Raw genomic sequence first — 19,408 nt, forward strand, 5'->3', positions numbered from 1 at the left:
TTCTTAGATGAAAGGTTGAGTATAAGTAAAAATGTCACTGGTATTTTTCTTTTTGACTCCAAAGAGCAATTTATTTAAAACTGGATGATCAAGCAATTCTTTAGCTTATTTTTTTCCTTATAATTTGTAAAATTTAAAGAATTTTCACAATTTATAAAATTCAGGACATGATTCAGTAATAAGCATGTTTGTAAATATTTGATGAAATATCGCTTTTAATATAGAATAGGGAATATAGTCAATAATAATATTGTAACTTTGTGTGATGACAGATGGAAACCATACTTACCTTGGTGAGCACTGCATAATGTATAGAACCATCAAATCACTGTGTTGTACACCTGAAACTATATAACATTGTATGTCAACTATACTTCAAATAAAAAATACTTAATAAATAAATACCATTTATATGAACAAGGTAAAGGATAGGAAGCAACAGAATCCTGGCCCTGAGTATCAATAGAAGTTTCTGAAGGGAAAAAGTAAGGCTAGCTAATTATTTTGTAAATAAAATTTAAATTTTTGAAAGTTTTGTTGATAATCACAAGATAATGCCATATTTATAGATTAACTACCAAGTCAGTAAAAGGAATTAAAAAACTGGCATGGTCATAGGAAAAATACAAATTATTTTCTCTTTTATGATAAAATATTAGGAAGGTCAGAAATTAGGAGCTATTTTTAGGTTATTATGAAGTAATAAAAAACTGGAATAGGATGTAAAAGACTCTAATATGGTGAAGGCTATTGCAGTGGAATAAAGAGAAAATTATTGAAGATGGTAGTAAAGTAAGTTAGTTAAGGCATAAAAGTCTTCTCTGAGCTCAGAATGGAGCCATGGGAAAATGTCTATATTTTAATCTCAAGTGCAAATCAGAAGGAAATCCATTTACTTATTTTAAAAGGTTAAATAATTAAGAAGTTTGAAATGAGGGCCAAAGTGATATATTTCTTCTAAACTTGGGAAATCCCAGTTATGGCCCATCTCTTTGAAACTTGAATCAGAGGGTTTTAGAATTACTTGGTATGGTTTAATAATCACACAGCACTGCTACTGTGAGGTATAGGCTAAATATATGTACTCAGAGGTAGAAAAAGGTATTAAGAAAAATTTCTGGGCACAAGATACAAAGTTAATGGAAAATGAAAAAATATCTGCTCCAGATAAATAAATTTTTAAGGCTAGCATTGTGGTGGTGGATCAGTTTTACTTTCCATCAATTCTCTCAGATTCTTTGCCAAAGAAGTGGCATTAACTGTATCGATTATTTTATTATCTAGGATATCATCTCCTTTATGAGAAATACTTTTTTTTCCCTCAGCACTTAATAGTTATATCTTATTTGTTTTTTTTTTTTTTTTTGCTTGGTTTTCTATGTACTATCATAAATGGCATGAGATTGCAGTGGTGAAGAAAACAATGAAAAAGATAATGAATGAATGAAACAATGAAAAAGTGCCCTGTGCCTTTGGTCCAGTCTGAATTGGTTGTTCTCTATAACCTCTATCCTGGGATATCCCTTCACTGTCAGCCTGGGGATTATCTTTCCCTCTCTCCTCTGTTGGATCCCTCTCTCCTACTTCTCTAATCTTCCTCTGTCTTCATTTAGTATATTCGACACATATTCCCGTTGCTTTCTAAGAAAAAAAAAATGGGAGATAAATTTTTTGAGATCTTGGGAAATCATTCTTCCCTCCAAATATTAAAGGTATTGCTCATTGCTTCTTGTTTCCAGTGTTGCTGTTGAGAAGTCTGATACCATGCTGATTCCGCATCCTTTGTAGGTGACCTACTTTTAATTTTTCCCCTCCAAAACCATTTAGAATTATCTCTTTGTTCCCAGGGTTCAAGAGTTTTTCCAAGATGTGCTAGATAATCACTCACCATGTCTTTTCAGTCTGAAGTCTCACCCTTCTCTTTTGAGAAATTTTGTTGAATTATTTCTTTGACAACATCTTTTTTCTTTTCTTCTTCTGTTCTGATTTTATGGAACTCCTATTTTTATACGTTGGATCTTCTGACTTGAACTTCTGAATTTCTTATCTGAGTGATTTCCTTATCTTTACCTTCTAACCCGATGAATATTATTGCTTCTGCTTCCTGCACTATCTCTGTTTTCTAAGTATTTGTTTTGTTTGCTGTTTTTGTTTTCTGTCTTTCATATTTCAGTTTTCTTAAAGATGGGTTAATCTTCCATCAATATTTAAAAGTGAAGAGCTCAACACCAGTTGAAAAGCTCTTGAATATAGGGACGTCTTATTGAGGCATGGGTTGCAATGGAGAGTGTTTTGACTAGGCTTTTTCTTTAGGGTGGGGGAAGTTGTCAGTGTTTGTCTTTACTTTGGGGCTGATCAGTTTCTCCAGCTAGAATCTGCCAATGCAATCTCATAGCCAAGTGGAGAAGGGGACTAAGAGTTACATTTTGAGTATGTAGATTTTCATTTAATTCTTCTCTTTTCAGTAAACTGCTTTCTTTCTCAGCTCCGCCTGGTGCCTCTGATTTCAGAGTTCCTGCGGTTTAGCTTCTCCAGACACCAAATCTCCTGTCTTCTCTTCTGATGGCAGAAGTGTAGTTACCTGAATGCTTGGTGTTCAGGGAGGGTTTGAGGCGCTTAACTGCTTTTTATAAAAATAGTCAACTTATTTTCAGCCTACTTTTTAGAGGTATCTGTTGGCTCAAATTTGTGAGTGCCTTTCTGGGGTTTTGCAATACAAAGCAAATTTACTTCTGCTAGACTCGGTTTTGAAGTTTCTGGTCTGCTAAATCATTTACTACTTAAATATTTTTCCTCTGGCTCCCAGAATTTTTGTTACTGGAGTCTCCTTTCTGATTTGTTCTCTCTCTTTTTCAAAATGCCAACTATCAATCTCTTATTTAACGTTGATAAAGCTGATTTTTTTTAGGTGAAAAGATAATTCTAATATCTTCTTTCTATCCTAGTGGCTTGTTTTGCGCAGTGTGTTGAGGTTTGCACATCTGATTTGGAAAACATAGTTTCAATCTGCTTGAGTGAGAATAGAATAATTTTTCCTGTCATCTGGAGACATAAGATACTTATTGCAGACAAAGGGCCTTCAGTGTTTCTCAAAGTATAGTCCACCGAACACCTGCATCAAAATCATCTGGACTATGTGTTAAAAATTCAAACTGTTGGCCCCCACCCCAAGCCTACTGAATTAAGAATCTCCTGAGTGTGGGGCCTGGGAATCTGAACTTCAACAAATGTGTCCAGATGATTCCTAGCCCCACTAAGTTTGAGAACTCCTGTTCTGGTTATTCTAAAACTTCATTTACTGATTAATGGAAATCTTCATAGATTCCTTGTTTGTTTTCCTATACTTCTGATGTGGTTTATGAGAAAGAAAATAAGTTGTATGACATAGAAAACAGGTTATGGGAAATTAGAACACTAGTTGTTAGATTAGAACTAATGCAGGAAGTTAAGAAATCAGGAAGAGGAAAAATTCTACAAGTTAGCAGGGAGTAGTCCATGTGGCAACTCTGACTTAGAAGAAATAAACATTCCCTTAATATTTGTATGTAAACATATTTCATTATAGTGACTTTTCCCTGTTACTACTAAAAAAACCACATAAGGATTGAGAGAATATCTTATATATTTCTGTCAAGGTATAAATAAATCATGGATACCCTTAAGTCAAAGGAAAATCCAGACTTTTATGATGCTCACATTTGTTAATTGGGAAAATAACTCAGTAAGCCTAAACACAAAAAGCCTTCAAGAAAATGTTCAAGTTTAAAACATACAATTCAATTGAAAAAAATACAGCATAATAGCATTATTATGGAATGTTCACACACAGATCAGTAACTATAACAGCAGAGATTTTTTCTAATAGTGTGGGTAAAGGAATTTAGAGAACATTTTAAGAGATTCAAAAGGGAGCACCCGGAGTAACAAAATTTGATTAAGGATGCTCACCATGGATTCCGACAGGGGAGGACATGCATAATTAGTATGTTAGAAGTTCTTTAAAGAGCTTTTTATGACAGATGAGGGAAAAACCCATTGATACTATTATTGTTTTAAAAATTAGTCTAGTGTTCAGACCAGAGATTAATATCAGATTTTAAAATATGAAAGCAGATTTTTTTAAAATATGGAATTTGATACCGGAATTTATTTTCAAGAGGCTGTAGATAGCCAATTGTCTTCTATTTATTGTCAATTTCAGGGTTTTACAATTGGATTATTTTAGAATCTTATAGTAATTATTTGGTAATCAGAATTTATTTTCTTGAATAAAATCCTACATGTGAGGGGCAGGAATGTGAATTTCCTCAGCTGAAATAAAAGCAAATGAGAATTTTCAGTCTGCAGATTTATTTACTTTACAAATGATACTTAAGGACAGATAATCCTTAATCTTAAGATCGCAGATTTTATGAAATCATCTAATTAAGCAACTCGGAAAACTGAGACTTAGAGAAGTTATAGCTGCCCTACCCAAAGTTGATCCACTGGAATAGCTAGGGCTGGAACCCGTTTTTCTACTTCAAATTTTTTTCATTATGGGAAAGTGCCACAAATATACTTTTTATGACATTTTAATTCCTATGTGTCCTCACTTAAAAATGAGTTAACATAACCATGAAAAAATGTGCAATATCTGTTTACAGTCATAACAGAATAACTAGTATGACACTAGCCATCCCATTTTAAACAGCTGGAATTGGACAAAATATATGAAACAATGATTTTTAGACATTACATAATGAGTAGTCAAGCTTGAGAGAAGAAAAGTTGAAGGGAGTCCTACTGTGTACCCCATCTTTATACCTGGAGGCATTTCTTGGACTGTGGTATGAGGAGAGAAAATCCAAGAAAACACAGTAGTCTCTACAAGTTGAGGAGAAAGACATCAAAGTAGTAGGAGCTAGAAATGTCTGGAATTTTCCATGAAATGTCATAAATTAAGGAACTACTTAGATAAGAGTTCCCAAAATTTGCTTGGGGGTCCCCTTGTATCCTTGGCTAAATATTAAGTTGTTCATGCACAGGGTGAACTCCATAAGGCTTGGCATAAGCAACTAACTACCAGGGAAAAAACAACTAATGGAGATGTGAAAAGGAAATAACTATGGAAGTATGCCCAGTGTAGGTATACATTTGTGTTTTGACGTGTCAGAGGAGAGAGATTTTGTTAAACATATGGGAAATTCACAAAGATCCCAAAAAAGGTAATCATTATCCAGGAGAAAAGTCAATTCAATAGAAGCAGACCCTCCAAATAGACTTAATAGTAAAAGACATATATTTTTTTAAGATTTTATTTATTTATTTGAGAGGGAGAACATGCACAAGCAGAGGGGAGGGGCAGAGGGAATGGGAGAAGCAGACTCCCAGCTAAGCAGGGAGCCTGATGTGGGGCTCCATCCTAGGACTCTGAGATCATGACCTGAGCTGAAGGCAGACACTTAACTGACTGAGCCACCCAGGCGCCCCAGTAAAAGACATTTTGAAAGCTATTATAAATATGTCAAGGAACTAAAGAAAAACATGAATATTATATGAAGAGAAATGGAAACTAAAAATAGAACCAATGGAAGTTCTAGACCTGAAAAATACAATATCTTAAAAGGAAAAAAAAAAAAATCCACCAGGTGGGTTTAATAGCAGATTAGACGTTAGGGAACAAGAGATCAATGAACTTCGAGATAGGGCAATAAAAACTATCCAAATGGAAGTATAGAGAAGAAAAAGGAAAAGCCTGAAAAAAGGACAGAGTGTCAGTAATTTGTGGGTTAATATCAAGCAGTCTCATAGATACACAATTGGAGCCCTAGAAAGATTAGGGAGAGGAAGAATATAGTTGAAGAAGTGATGGCCAAAATTTTTTTGAGTTCCTGAAAAATGTCAACCCACAGATCCAGGAAGCTCAATGAAAGCCCAGGAAATGCAAAGGAATTAGAATAGCCAAATTTGGAGGACTTGCACTACTGAATTTAGCATTTATTACAAAGTAATCAAGATATAATGGTATTGACATAAGGATACACAAAAAGAGCAATGGAAGGAAATACAGAGTTCAGAAATAGACCCACACATATTGGGGCAAATTATTCTTTTTTTTAAAAGATGTTATTTATTTATGAGAGAGAGAGAGAGTGCATAAGCAAGGGGGAGGGCAGAAGGAGAAGCAGACTCCCTGCTGAGCAGGGAGCCCAATGCAGGGCTCTATCCCAGGATCCCAGATCATGACCTGAGCTGAAGGCAGACACTTAACCGACTGAGGCACCCAGGTGCCCCTCCGTTTGAATTCCTCTCTGGCTCTTAGGTGCTGCTCTGAGCAGCATCACCCTTTAGACCAGAAGGCTGGTGGGCACTATGGGAATGACACAAAACAAGAAGTAAGTGAGGGGGTGATAGATGAGGAGAAAGAGGAATATGTGATGGATAAAGTTCTTGACTGTCAAGTGGAAAAGGGCAAAGTGGAGTACCTCCTACAGTAGAAGGGGTTTTCAGATGAAGATAACATGTGGGAGTCAGAAGAGAACCTGAATTGCCCTGATCTCATTGCTGAGTTTCTACAGTCACAGAAAACAGCATATGAAACAAATAAATCAGGGAGGCAAGCACAAAGCTGAGTCTGGTTCTTTAGATAAGGGAGTGGAGAGCAAACCAAAGCAGAGGAAAGAAGAGTCAGAAAAGCCAGGAGTCTTTGCTTGGGATTTGGAGCCAAAAAGGATTATTGGAGCTACAGAATCCAGCGGAGAATTCATATTCCTGATGAAATGGAAAAACTCTGATGAAGCTGACTTAGTCCCTGCCATGGAAGTCAATGTCAAGTGCCTACAAGTGGTCATATCTTTCTATGAGAAAAGGCTGACATAGCATTCTTACCCCTTGGAGGCTGATGACAAGAATTAACTCTCCTGTCACATCTGACTGTGAGTTTCGAGTGGGGAGAGAAGGAGTCACTTGTCTTGACACCATAGAGATGGCTTAAGAAGATGTCCTTTGAAGAGTCAGTATCATTTCTGTGCCCTATGGCAGCCAAAGTGTTTTAAAGCCTTTCCATGCTGTATAGTTTGCACACACCTATCCCAATAAAGGGGAAGGAGAAGTGTTGCAAGATGGCCCATTCTGTATTTTGCTGAGAAAGGCAAAGGGCCTTCCATGAAAGACAATTTACAGAATGGGTGTGTGGGAGAGCAAAAGATACTGTAGATTTTTAAAGTGCATCTGCATGAACCACAGCCTTCTTCTCAATAGTGTTAACTCTGCATTTTTACAGCATAGCATGTGTGTAGTTTTTGGCTATTACTGGTGTATTATTTGGGAGTGGGAGGGATGGGGGGTGGAAAGGAAAAGAGATGGGTAGGATCATTTTTGTTAAAATTTGGGGCCTGTTGGGGGAAATGGTGAAGCAATGGAAAGAATAAACTAGTGGTGTGTCCAGAATATTATATCTTTTCAAAAAAAGTCCTTGGCAACCCAAATGAAGACTGTGAGAAACTGTTTAAAAGCTGTGAATGCCTGAAGCTTAGAAGCCCAGGTATTCCCTGCCTGAGCTTAGTGCTGTTCCCAACAAAGAACTAAGCCAGTTAATAAATTACCAAAGTTGCCATTTTGGGGATGGAAACTGGTTGAAGAGGGAAAATCTTATTGGAGCATATACATAGACAGGTAGTTCTGTCTTAGAGGTGCCTATTATTGGAATTGATAAGAAGACCCTTTCTTTTCCAATTAATGAAGTATTAAACATCAGCTTGCCCATCCAAGCCACTGGCTGAGGTATTTGGGGAGGGGAAGAAGGTGGTATAGAAGATGGGAGAGTAGGGAAAGGCAAGGGTCCCTGCTCTTAGGGTAGAAAATTCCTGAAGCCTGTTATTTGAACTTTGAACTCTGAAATCATTGGTGGCAGGGTTCAGTCACTGACAGCACAAGTTTGCTAAATCACTTCAAGAGTGGAATGATTTCAAAAGCCCTGGTCTCAGAAGATTAAACTTTCATACTGGGCCAGTGGTTCACTTTAAAACATAAAACAAAACAAATTTTTTTTTAATCCTAAGAATTAACTAATACCCAAATGCTGTCTTGAATCATGAGATCCATCAGTTCTTGGCATCATTTAGGTCTGCATCTAGAACTGCGTTGTAAAATCTTTTTAGGCATGTGTTAGGTTTCTGTGAAAATTTTGTTTAAATGTAAACTTAATACCACATTGTTAGTTTTTGACTTAATAAAACTATAGAATTATAATACTTAGAAAAACCAAAAACAAATGAGTGGATAAAAAATTGTGCTATATCCATGCCAAGGAATACTCTTTGGCAACAAAAAGGAACAAATATTGTGGTAAATGAAAGAAGCCAGATACAAAATAATATTTGCTATTTGATTCCATTTATGTGAAATTTTAGAACAAACAAAACTTTTCTAGTGAAAGGGATCAGTGGTTTCCTGGGGTCAAGTTTACTGAATAGTGATTGGGAAAGAGCATGAGGAATTTTGGAGAGTAAAGGAAATATTCTATATCTTGATTGTGGTGGTGGTTACACAGATACATTTTTTCTTCTTTTTTTTTCTTTTAAAGATTTTATTTACTTATTTGACAGAGAGTGATAGAAAGAGTGAGAGAGCACAAGTAGGGGGAGAGGCAGAGGGAGAAGCAGGGCTCCCCGCGGAGCAGGGAGCCCAATGTGAGACTCGATCCCAGGACCCTGGGATCATGACCTGAGCCGAAGGCAGACACCTAACTGACTGAGCCACCCAGGCGCCCCAGATACATATTTTTTCTACCTGTGTTAAACTATACACTTAAAATAGGTACAGCTTATTTCATGTAAATTGTACATCAAAATAATAATTTTAAAAAGCAAATAACAGTATAATTAGCATTATAAACATTTCAAAGTAATCTGGGCTATTTAATTATTTTAAGAAGAGATCAATTAAGACTAGAATATCTAAAGAGTATGTATTAATAGATTACTTGGACAATCTCCTTTGGTTATCTACTTCTCATTCACATTTTAAATAATAAAATGCCAGAACACCTACATTTCAAATTCACCAGAAATAATTGCTTTTACAAATCATAGTGATGTTCATTATTAGTAAGAGCAAATAACTAGATTTGGCAGGCATTCTGTCACCCACTTTTATGAGAAAAAGACACATAACTGGCCAGTAAATTTATTTCCAGGATTTATTCAGAAAAGTACCTTTAACTTAATTTAATAAGATGGTTACAAATTCATCCCAATCTCCTGGTATCTTCAGGTTGAAAATATGATCATAATTTTTATTATAAGTCATTGTAAAATATTGGTCTTAGCAGAGAGTTATGCTTAGTACGTTTTATTACATTTTAATTCTTTGAAAATTCACAATGTATTTGACAGTCTTTCAGTTAGCCAAAAAAATCTGTAAAAACAGAGTCCCCTTCTCAAAATATTCATGATAAGTTGTATTCTCTTCTACTGAACAAATACAATTAATTGCCAAAGGTGAAGTATTTTTAGTAATCCAATGAACTAATTTCATAATTATCCATTAATTTTCACAGTTTTCTTTTTTTTTTAAAGATTTTATTTATTTGAGAGAGAGAGAATGAGAGAGAGAGAAAGCACATGAGATGGGGGAGGGTCAGAAGGAGAAGCCGACTCCCCGCCGAGCAGGGAGCCCGATGCGGGACTCCGTCCTGGGACTCCAGGATCATGACCTGAGCAGAAGGCAGTCGCTTAACCAACTGAGCCACCCAGGCGCCCAATTTTCACAGTTTTCAGCTTCCTAACTTTCTTTTAAAATTCTTCTCTGGGTTCTTAATTAAATGATTTGCTTCTTAGGAGGTTTATATAGTGAATACTGTTGTAATCTATTTGCTGTACAAATACTCATTGAGTTAGTTGAAACAGTGTTCCTCATTTGAGGAACCTGGGCCAAAAAACATTTTTTTCTATGGAGTCAGGATGATAGCTGCAGATAACAGAAAATCCTGATTTAGACAGACTTGAGCAAAAAGGAAGCAAGAAATCTAGGAGTGGGACAGTTTTAAGCACAGCATGATAGGATTCCAGTTACATTTTTAACAAGTTTTATTTATTTCAGTAATCTCTACACCCAACAAGGGACTTGAACTCATGACTCTAAGATCAAGAGCCACATGCTCCCCCAACTGAGCCAACCAGGTGCCCCCCAGTTATGTTATTTTTAATTTTCTGGATTTTATGCTCTGTCATATGTTGGTAACAGGATGGCTGCTGCACAGCCAGGGACAGTTCTGGCCAGTGGCAGAAAAGGACCGTCTCTTCCCTGTGAATGATGAAGCCTTTCCCAGAAGCCCTTTCTCATATCTTATCTCAGAACTAGATTATGTGCCTACTCCCAAACTGACAAGAGGCATGGGACCATCATGATTGACCTAGATCAGTCAAGGTAACTGTAGTCTACCTTGAGTCCAAAGCGGTAAAAGTGAACCTCTAAACAAAATCAGGACAAGGATGAGGCAAAAAATGAATATTGTGTAGGCCACTAAGAGAATTGCTACAAATGTGAAGAGATTTTCTTATTTTATTTCCTGAGGTCAGTATAAGGTTAGTGCTCTGGTAGCAAAAACAGTTTTATTTGGAAATTTCCTTTTCTAGAATTATACATTCTTTTTTTTAATTTAATTTAATTCAATTTCTAAGATAGGATAGGCTTAATCATGTTTAAGTGCCAGTAGGAAAAATCTCATTGAGAAGGAATAGCTGAATATATATGAAAGAGAAGAAATGATGGATAATATATACTACTTTACTTTATTTTTTTAAAGATTTTATTTATTTTTGACAGAGAGAGAGAATGTAGAAGCAGGGGAAGCAGCAGGCAGAGGGAGAGGGAGAAGCAGGCTCCCCGCTGAGCGAGGAGCCCGATGTGGGCCTTGATCCTAGGACCCTGGGATCATGACCTGAGCCGAAGCCTCAGGCTTAACGACTGAGCCACCCAGGCGCCCCTAATATATACTACTTTAAAAGTTGAGAGCAAACATAATTGAAAGCATAGGTGCAATATTGGTCTTAGATAGGAGCATAGACTCTTCCAACTAGTGGGAAAAGGAGAGAATAGGTATAGAAAGAGGTAGGCTTGTAGTCTGCCAAAAATAAATAGGGAAGTAAAGGAGGGAAGGCCAGGCAGAGAGCAGAGGTGGTTTGAAATATTCATTATGGTAAGTAGAGGAGCTATTTGACCAAACAAATGAAATAGAAATGACTGGGCAGTATTGAGGGACCATGGAGTTTGGTGACTATGAATAATACTAATGCTGATGTGGTCATTTGTGTGATTTCTTCAGGAGCACCAAGATTCTTGGTGTGTGCATAACACATGGATAGTAAGCATCAGCCAGGGCTAGGATTTTTGTAGCAGAAGTTATCCATGAGGGGCGCCTGGGTGGCTCAGTCTTTAAGCATCTGCCTTCGGCTCAGGTCATGATCCCAGGATCCTGGGATCGAGCCACACTTCGGGCTCCCTGCTCCGCAGGAAGCCTGCTTCTCCCTCTCCCACTCCCCCTGCTTGTGTTCCCTCTCTTGCTGTCTCTCTTTCTGTCAAAAAATAAATAAAAAAACTTAAAAAAAAAAAAAAAGAAGTTATCCATGAATGAAGAAGAATGACTAGAGTGAAGGAAGATGGTGTAGTTGAATGTCAGGTTGTTTTGTTTGTTCAGTAAGAGAGTTGGAGAGAAATCTTGAAATAACATTGTAACACCCCTTCCCACCTTCCCATCCTCTCCGAACACTTTGAGATTGTAGTATGAGAGAATAAAATCCCAGCATTTGAGAGAGTCCTGAGGAAATTAGTGAATTCAGGGGAAAGCCTGTTTTCCTTTAAAAGAGCTTGAGGGCCCAGTCCATTTTGTTGCTTAGGGGAAGCATTTGTAGATTGCATAATGCAAAGACCCTCTTGCTGTAGTGTGAAAGCAGCTGCAGAAAATATACAAATGAAGAGTATAGCTGTTTTCCAAGAAAATTTTATTTATGGGCACTGAAATATTAATTTTAACATGACAAAACACTATTCTTTTCATTTTTTTTTTAACATTTAAAATTGTACAAATTATTCTTAGCCCATAGGCCATACAGAAACAGGTTGTGGCCAGAATTAGCCCATGGTGTGTAGGTTGCTGACCCTTGCCACAGATCTTTTGAAAACAGTTTATGGGGAAGTGTAAATCAGGGCTTATACTTCTGGATGTTAACATATAAAACATATGATAAAAACATACTTTGAGGAGAAGGGCCTTGTTGGATCTAATGACTTGTTGATTTGGCTCACTTGGCCAGGGGTGATGTTGAGCTCTCTCACCTGGACTGGGGTAGTGGCAAGCCAAACCCAGAGGCTCTAGACTGTGTAACCACACCACCTCCATGGTAGCCACTCCAGAAACTGTAAACTTTGCACCAGATATGCCCACGGGTAAACAAATTAAACTAAAAAGAATTTGTAGAAAATCTCTTCCCAGCTGCTAGTCAAAGAGTCTGGTTTTACAGCATGATGGTTTTAAATTTCAGATCAGAAGGGTTCTCTACAACCTATGCTGTAAGAAATTAACAAAATGTGAATTTGTAAAAAATAATATTTTAACAAGCTTAACAGGTATAGATGAGTGGAAATGGTGTTTTAATTAACCTTAATATTACAGCAAGATGACACTGTTAAATATTTTCCATTGTGAATTATAAGAATGACCTTACAAGTGGAGGCTTCATTTCAGGGCTTTTGACAGAAATTTATATTGCTACTAATTCATACCACTGATAATGTACTCTGAGAAAATGATTCCTGAAAGTTGGCATTGCTTAAACACGGCAAGGATCTTTCATCCTGAAAGTATGATAGAATGACAGTGTTGCTGATGCATTATAAATTTCTAGTATCTGATTTTCTAATGGCAGTTTTTAAACTCATATTACTCTTAAAATTTGGCTTGCACAAACACTTTTAGTGATATTTTGGCACAATGAAAAGAGGGATCTTAGAGTTAGAAAGCTGTATAATTTTACTTGACTGATTTTTTTTAAATACAAAGGCAGCAGTATTTGAAATAATTTTTAAAATCATTGAAGTTTTAGCTGAAATAAATGGGACCATCTTTAAATAGCTCACATTTTACTTAGTTTAATTGGTAAATTATAACTTTGGAGGAGGGTATTTAGATATTTGAACCTTCACTAGTAATTAGAGAATATAATTTGTACCAAAGGGCTTCAGTGAACTTTTAAATAATAGATTTGTAATATTAAGAAGTTGAGAACTAAACATAAAGAATGGAAAGATCAAGAATATGGGTAACCAAGGAGGAGGCTCTGTGGAACCAAATGTAGATTCTTAAGTGTTGAGAGATGACTGGCTAAGAAAGAATGTGTAGTGAATCGTCTCCTGTTAATATTTCTGTCAAAGAGGGTGGTGGTGGTAGCAAAAGGATAATCCTTGGAGACAAAGTCACATGGACCTAAGTGACCAATAGGAGAATTTTCCTAGTCAGAGACAAACTGTGTCAATAAAGTATTTTTAAAAACACAAGGGTGGATCCCATGCCAATGTCAGTATGTTCCACTCCCCTTTCTGTCTAAAGTCACAGACAAAACTCCAATTTCTTCTGATAACTTCTCTCTTATATTTTGAATATTGCTTTACAAGCATTTTTAGTAAAGGTTTCTGCCCATGGATAGGAGTCCTAGGTGAACTTATGTGTAGTAATCACTAAAGAGATTGACCCAAAAGAGTGGGAAGGAAGGCAGGAAGAGTAACATTTAGAGTCACCAGCGTTATTACCTTATATTATTGGGTGGCAAGGACCAGTCCCAGCCATGGGGCTATTCCGACTTAGATATTCCAAGGGAGTATTGTGTCTGACTTGTGAGAACACATGGAGTTGGTCAGGAATTGAACTCCTGCACTGATACCCTCTAAATAGGCAGATTGGAGGTCATGGATTGGCTCCATATGATAGAGTTTATAGTACTTGTGAAATACATAGCAAGAACGTTGTTATTTGGGTAAAGCATTGATATTGTGACTATTTCCCTCATAAATTAGAGGGTCCAAGATTATTCCTGTAACTTCATTCTTAGTCATAAACAGATATGCCTTCCTGATTTTGAGAAAAAGAGCAGCAATATATAGTTTCTGAAAAATTGCCCAAAACAGGATTGCAGCTAGCTGCAAGAAACACACACAATCCTGTAAATGCCTGTGGGACTATGTGGCTCATGAGAACATTATTGGTCATGTGTAGGGGTAGAATAAAGGCTGAGAACCTCTGATGTAATCCAGTAAAGGCCAATTTGTCAAATTAAATTAGTCAATTAGATATTTGCCTTTTAAATGGAACACAAATCACTTGATACAGCAACTAGATAAAGCATATTAGTCACAATGTTTGAAAGTTGTTCTCCAGACTGAAAGGAAAGTACAACTTTGTCTTTATAAACACATGAAGCTCTTTAAATATGTTAGTTGTCACAAAGAAAATGAGTTGGTTGGGCTAGGACTAGGATTAGTTTCCAATTTTAAAGTAAGGATAGGGGCGCCTGGCTGGCTTAGTTGGTTAAGCATCGGACTCTTAATTTCAGCTCAAATCATGATCTCAGGGTCATGGATCCAGCCCCATGTTGGCCTTCCCCCTCTGTGGTCTGCTTGAGATTCTCTCTCTCTCTCCCTCTGCCCCTCCCCCCACTCAGGCACACTAGCTCTCTTTCTCTCTAAAAATAAGTAAATAAATCTTTAAGGTAAGGATAAAATTGGGCAGAACTAGAGGCAGTGTGGTAACAGCAATGGAAAGATGTTCTTTTTACTATGTAATCATGTAATGCACATCATCCTTCAATAGTTTAGGTTATGCAAAAGCAGTAGTACATTATAGCCATTAATAGTGAAAATGGAAGACAAAGTATTTTCAATTTGGATTTGGAATGTATTATATACTTCTTTTAAAAATTTTTATTTTATTTATTTTATTTTTTAAGTTGGCTCCATGCCCAGCATGGAGCCCAACGTGGGGCTTGAACTCACAACCCTGAGATCAAGACCTGGGCTAAGATCAAGAGTTGGATGCTTAACTGACTGAGCCACCCCAGTGCCCTTGAAGATTTTCTTTTTTTTTTTTAAAGATTTTATTTATTTATTTGAGAGAGAGAGAATGAGAGATAGAGAGCACGAGAGGGAAGAGGGTCAGAGGGAGAAGCAGACTCCCTGCTGAGCAGGGAGCCCGATGTGGGGCTCGATCCCGGGACTCCAGGATCATGACCTGAGCCGAAGGCAGTCACTTAACAAACTGAGCCACCCAGGCGCCCAAGATTTTCTTATTAAGTAATCTCTACACCCAATGTGGGGCTTGAACTCACAATCCCAAGATCAAGAGTTGCATGTCCTACCAATTAAGCCACCCAGGCGCCCCTATTATACACTTGTAAATGGATATAGTGATTCATGTTTTGGGAGTCACTTCCAAAAACCTAATAAAACTTGCATGAGGTTACTTGATACTCTCCAGCACCCTTTGTTACTTTAATTATTTTTCATGCTGTGAGTAGAATTTTCCTCTAACTGATGCGTGTTTTAAGTCTTCACTGATGTTGAAAAGGTCATTGTTACAAGGGCTATATCAAGACAGATCAAGATATTACAATATTGAGAAAACAGGGGCACCTGGGTGGCTCAGTTGGTTGAACATCCGACTCTTGATTTCAGCTGGGGTCCTGATCTCAGGGTCATGGGATTGAACCCCATCTTAGGCTCCATGCTGGGTGTGGGGCCTGCTTAGGTTTCTCTCTCTCCCTCTGCTCCTCCCCCCCCTTCTCTTTCTCTAGCTCCCTAAGTAAATAAATAAATCTTTAAAAAAATTAAAATAAAATAAAAAAATATCGAGAAAACAACTTTACCATATTAGAAACCATTACAAGAAGTTCTTGAGATTCAGGCTCATGGGAAACCTTGAAATGTGTTTTTTTAATTCCACTTATTTAGTACCCAAACAACATAAGTTATCAAGTTGAACTGTGATCAGACTATATTTATAATTGACTTTAGGACAATTGGAAAGAATTTAAAACCCAAAGAAAGTACCTTAAGACCTAATTTATTTACTTTTATTTTTTAAATTTATTTTATTATGTTAATCACCATACATTACATCATTAGTTTTTGATGTAGTGTTCCATGATTCATTGTTTGCGTATAACACCCAGTGCTCCATTCAGTACGTGCCCTCTTTAATACCCATCACCAGGCTAACCCATCCCCCTCCTCTCCCTCCCCTCTAAAACCCTCAGTTTGTCTCTCAGAGTCCATAGTCTCTCATGGTTCGTCTCCCCCTCCGATTTCCCCACCCTTCATTTTTCCCTTCCTACTATCTTTTTTTTTTTTTTAACATATAATGTATGATTTGTTTCAGAGATACAGGTCTGTGATTCAACATTCTTACACAAATCACAGCGCTCACCATAGCACATACCCTCCCCAATTTTTATTTATTTTTATTTTTAATTGAAGTATAGTTGATGTATTTGTTTCAGGTGTACAATATAGTGATTCGACAATTATATACAATACAAAATGCTTGCCATGATAAACATAGTTGCCATCTGTCACCATACAATATTATTATAATAGTATTAACTATATGCTGTACTTTTCATTCCTGTGACTTACTTATTTTATAGCTGGAAGTTTGTACCCCTTAGTCTCCTTCACCTATTTTGCCCATCTGCCCACCTTTCCTCCCTTGGGCAGCCCCTAGTTTGTTCTCTATATTCATAAATGTGTTTCTCTTTGTTATTATTGTTGTCTGTTTGTTACTTGTTTTGTATTCTAGATTACACATACAAGTGAAATTATATATTTGTCTTTGTCTGACTTATTTTGCTTAGCATAATACTCATTAGGTCCATCCATGTTGTTAGGAATGGCAAGATTGCATTCTTTTTTTATGGCTGAGTAATATTTCATTGTATATACATACCAGATCTTTATCCATTCATCCACTGATGGATACTTGGGTTGCTTCTATATCTTGGCTTGTGAATAATGCTGCAATAAACATAGTGGTGCATATATCTTTTCAAATTCATGTTTTCATTTTCCTTGGGTAGATACTCAGAAGTGGAATTACTGGATTGTATGGTACTTATATTTTTAGTTAGTTTTTTTAAGATTTTATTTATTTATTTGACAGAGAGAGACATAGCGAGAGAGGGAACAGAAGCAGGGGGAGTGGGAGAGGGAGAAGTAGGCTTCCTGCCGAGCAGGGAGCCCAATGTGGGGCTCAATCCCAGGACCCTGGGATCATGACCTGAGCTGAAGGCAGATGCTTAATGACTGAGCCACCCAGGCACCCCTAGTTTTAGTTTTTTGAGGAATCTCCATACTGTTTTCCAATTTACATGTGCACCAGTTTATGTTCGCATGAACAGCATGCAAAGGTTCCCTTTTCCCCACATCCCTGCCAACACTTGCTATGTCTTGTCTTTTTTATCCTATTCATTCTGACTTGTATTAGGTGATATCTCCTTGTGGTTTTGATTTGCATTTCCCTGATGATTAGTGATGTTGAGCATCTTTTCATGTGTCTGTGGCCATCTATATTATCTTCTTGGGAAAAACATCTATTCAGGTCCTCTGCCCATTTTAATTGTATTATTTGGTTTTTTGGGGTGTTCCCTTGTATGAATTCTTTATATATTTTGGATATTAGCCCATTGTTGGAAATATCCTTTGCAATTCCTTTCCCATTCAGTGGGTTGCCTTTTCATTTTGTTGATGGTTTCCTTCACTTTTTAGTTTGATGTAGTCCCAGTCATTTATTTTTCTTTTGCTTCCCTTATCTGAGGAGACATATCTAGAAAAATTTTGCTAAGATTGCTGTCCAAGAGGTTACTGTCTCTGTTTTCTTTTGGGAGTTTTATGGCTTCAGGTCTTATATTCAGGTCTTTACTCCATTTTGAGTTTATTTTTGGGTATGGTATAAGAAAGTGGTCCAGTTTCATTCTTTTGCATGTAGCTGTCCAGTTTCCCCAATACGTTTGTTGAAGAGACTGTCTTTTCCCCAGTGTATATTCTCACCTCCTTTGTCATAAATTGTAGAAGTGTGGGATTATTTCTGGGTTCTCAACTCTGTTCCATTGGTCTATGTGTCTGTTTTTGCACCAGTGCTATACTATTTTGGTTATTATAGCTTTGTGATATAGTTTGAAATCTGGGCGTGTGATACCTCCAGCTTTGTTCTTCCTTCTCAAGACTGCTTTGGCTATTCCAGGTCTTTTGTGGTTCCATACAAATTTTACAATTATTTATTCTTGTTCTGTGAAAAATACTATTGGTATTCTGATAAGGATTGCATTGAATCTATAGATTGCTTTGGGCAGTATGGGCATTTTAATGTTAATTCTTCCATTCCATTAAAACGATATATCTTTCCGTTTATTTGTGTTGATTAAAACCAAATTTAAAAGTAATATGCTCCCACTATAAATTAATGAAAAATATAGAAAGTAGCAAGACTAGTATAAAAATTTCCCATAGTCCTAGCATTTATTAAATATAGTATAACCACTTTTTAATATTTGTTGCATCTTTCTCTTTTTTATTAATATTTGTGTGTTTTTTATTTTATTTTTTATATTTTTATTTATGTTTTTAAATATAACATTTTTATTTATTATATTATATTATTTATTTATTTATTTATTTTTTATATAATAAATGTGGGGCTTGACCTCAAGATCAAGAGTTGCATGCTCTTCTGGCTGAGCCAGCCAGGCACCCTTGTTTGTGTGTTTTTAAAGTAAAATTGTGATCTAATAATTTTAACTGCTTTTTTTTTCATATATTAGAAACATTTTCTAAATCATCATTTTTATTTTACAGTATAATTTTTATAGCCATTTAGTATAGAAAGGCCTTTTAATGTTTATTTGATTTAGCCAGAGCTTACTGTAATAAATTACTTATAGATTTTTTTCCCCCCTGGGTAGGTTTTAGATACTTGCACAGTGAGAATGAACCTCAATTCACCAGCCAGATATCTTTATGATTTGTATGGCAGAACAATTGAAGATATTTCAAAAGGTAAGTGACAAAAATCTTATAAACTCTATGATAACGTTTCAAAAGCCACTTGTATAATTTTGTTTTTACTTTATATATTTAAAAGGAAACAGCTATAATAAAAGTTTAGTTTTAATATGGATAAATATGTCATTCTTAATACAAAAGGAAATTATGAAAGGGATTAAGGTTTGAGGAATCTTTATTTCAGCATGTTTTGGTCCATTTGGTCTTCTATCACAAAAATACCATATGCTGGGTGGCTTGAACAACAAACATTTACTTCTTATATTCATGAAGTCCAAGTCCAAGATCAAGTCCAAGATTCATTGTCTGTTGGGGGTCCCTT

At 36.4% G+C, this 19,408-nt stretch overlaps 1 protein-coding gene and 1 pseudogene across 1 annotated transcript in view; both read left to right on the forward strand.

The window, feature by feature from the left end:
- DCDC1 (doublecortin domain containing 1) overlaps positions 1-19,408 on the forward strand; it is a 431,249-nt gene that overhangs the window by 34,988 nt on the left and 376,853 nt on the right. The window contains exon 6 of the mRNA XM_028087718.2: positions 18,987-19,080. Within this exon, the coding sequence (XP_027943519.2) occupies positions 18,987-19,080 (94 nt within the window). The remainder of the gene's footprint in view (positions 1-18,986; positions 19,081-19,408) is intronic.
- Positions 782-6,897, forward strand: LOC114196900 (chromobox protein homolog 1 pseudogene; annotated as a pseudogene).

Source organism: Eumetopias jubatus, unplaced genomic scaffold (assembly GCF_037043125.1).
Source record: "Eumetopias jubatus isolate StellerSeaLion01/CBP00866 unplaced genomic scaffold, mEumJub1_p1.0 scaffold_13, whole genome shotgun sequence".
In the NCBI taxonomy this organism is placed as follows: Eukaryota; Metazoa; Chordata; class Mammalia; order Carnivora; family Otariidae; genus Eumetopias; species Eumetopias jubatus.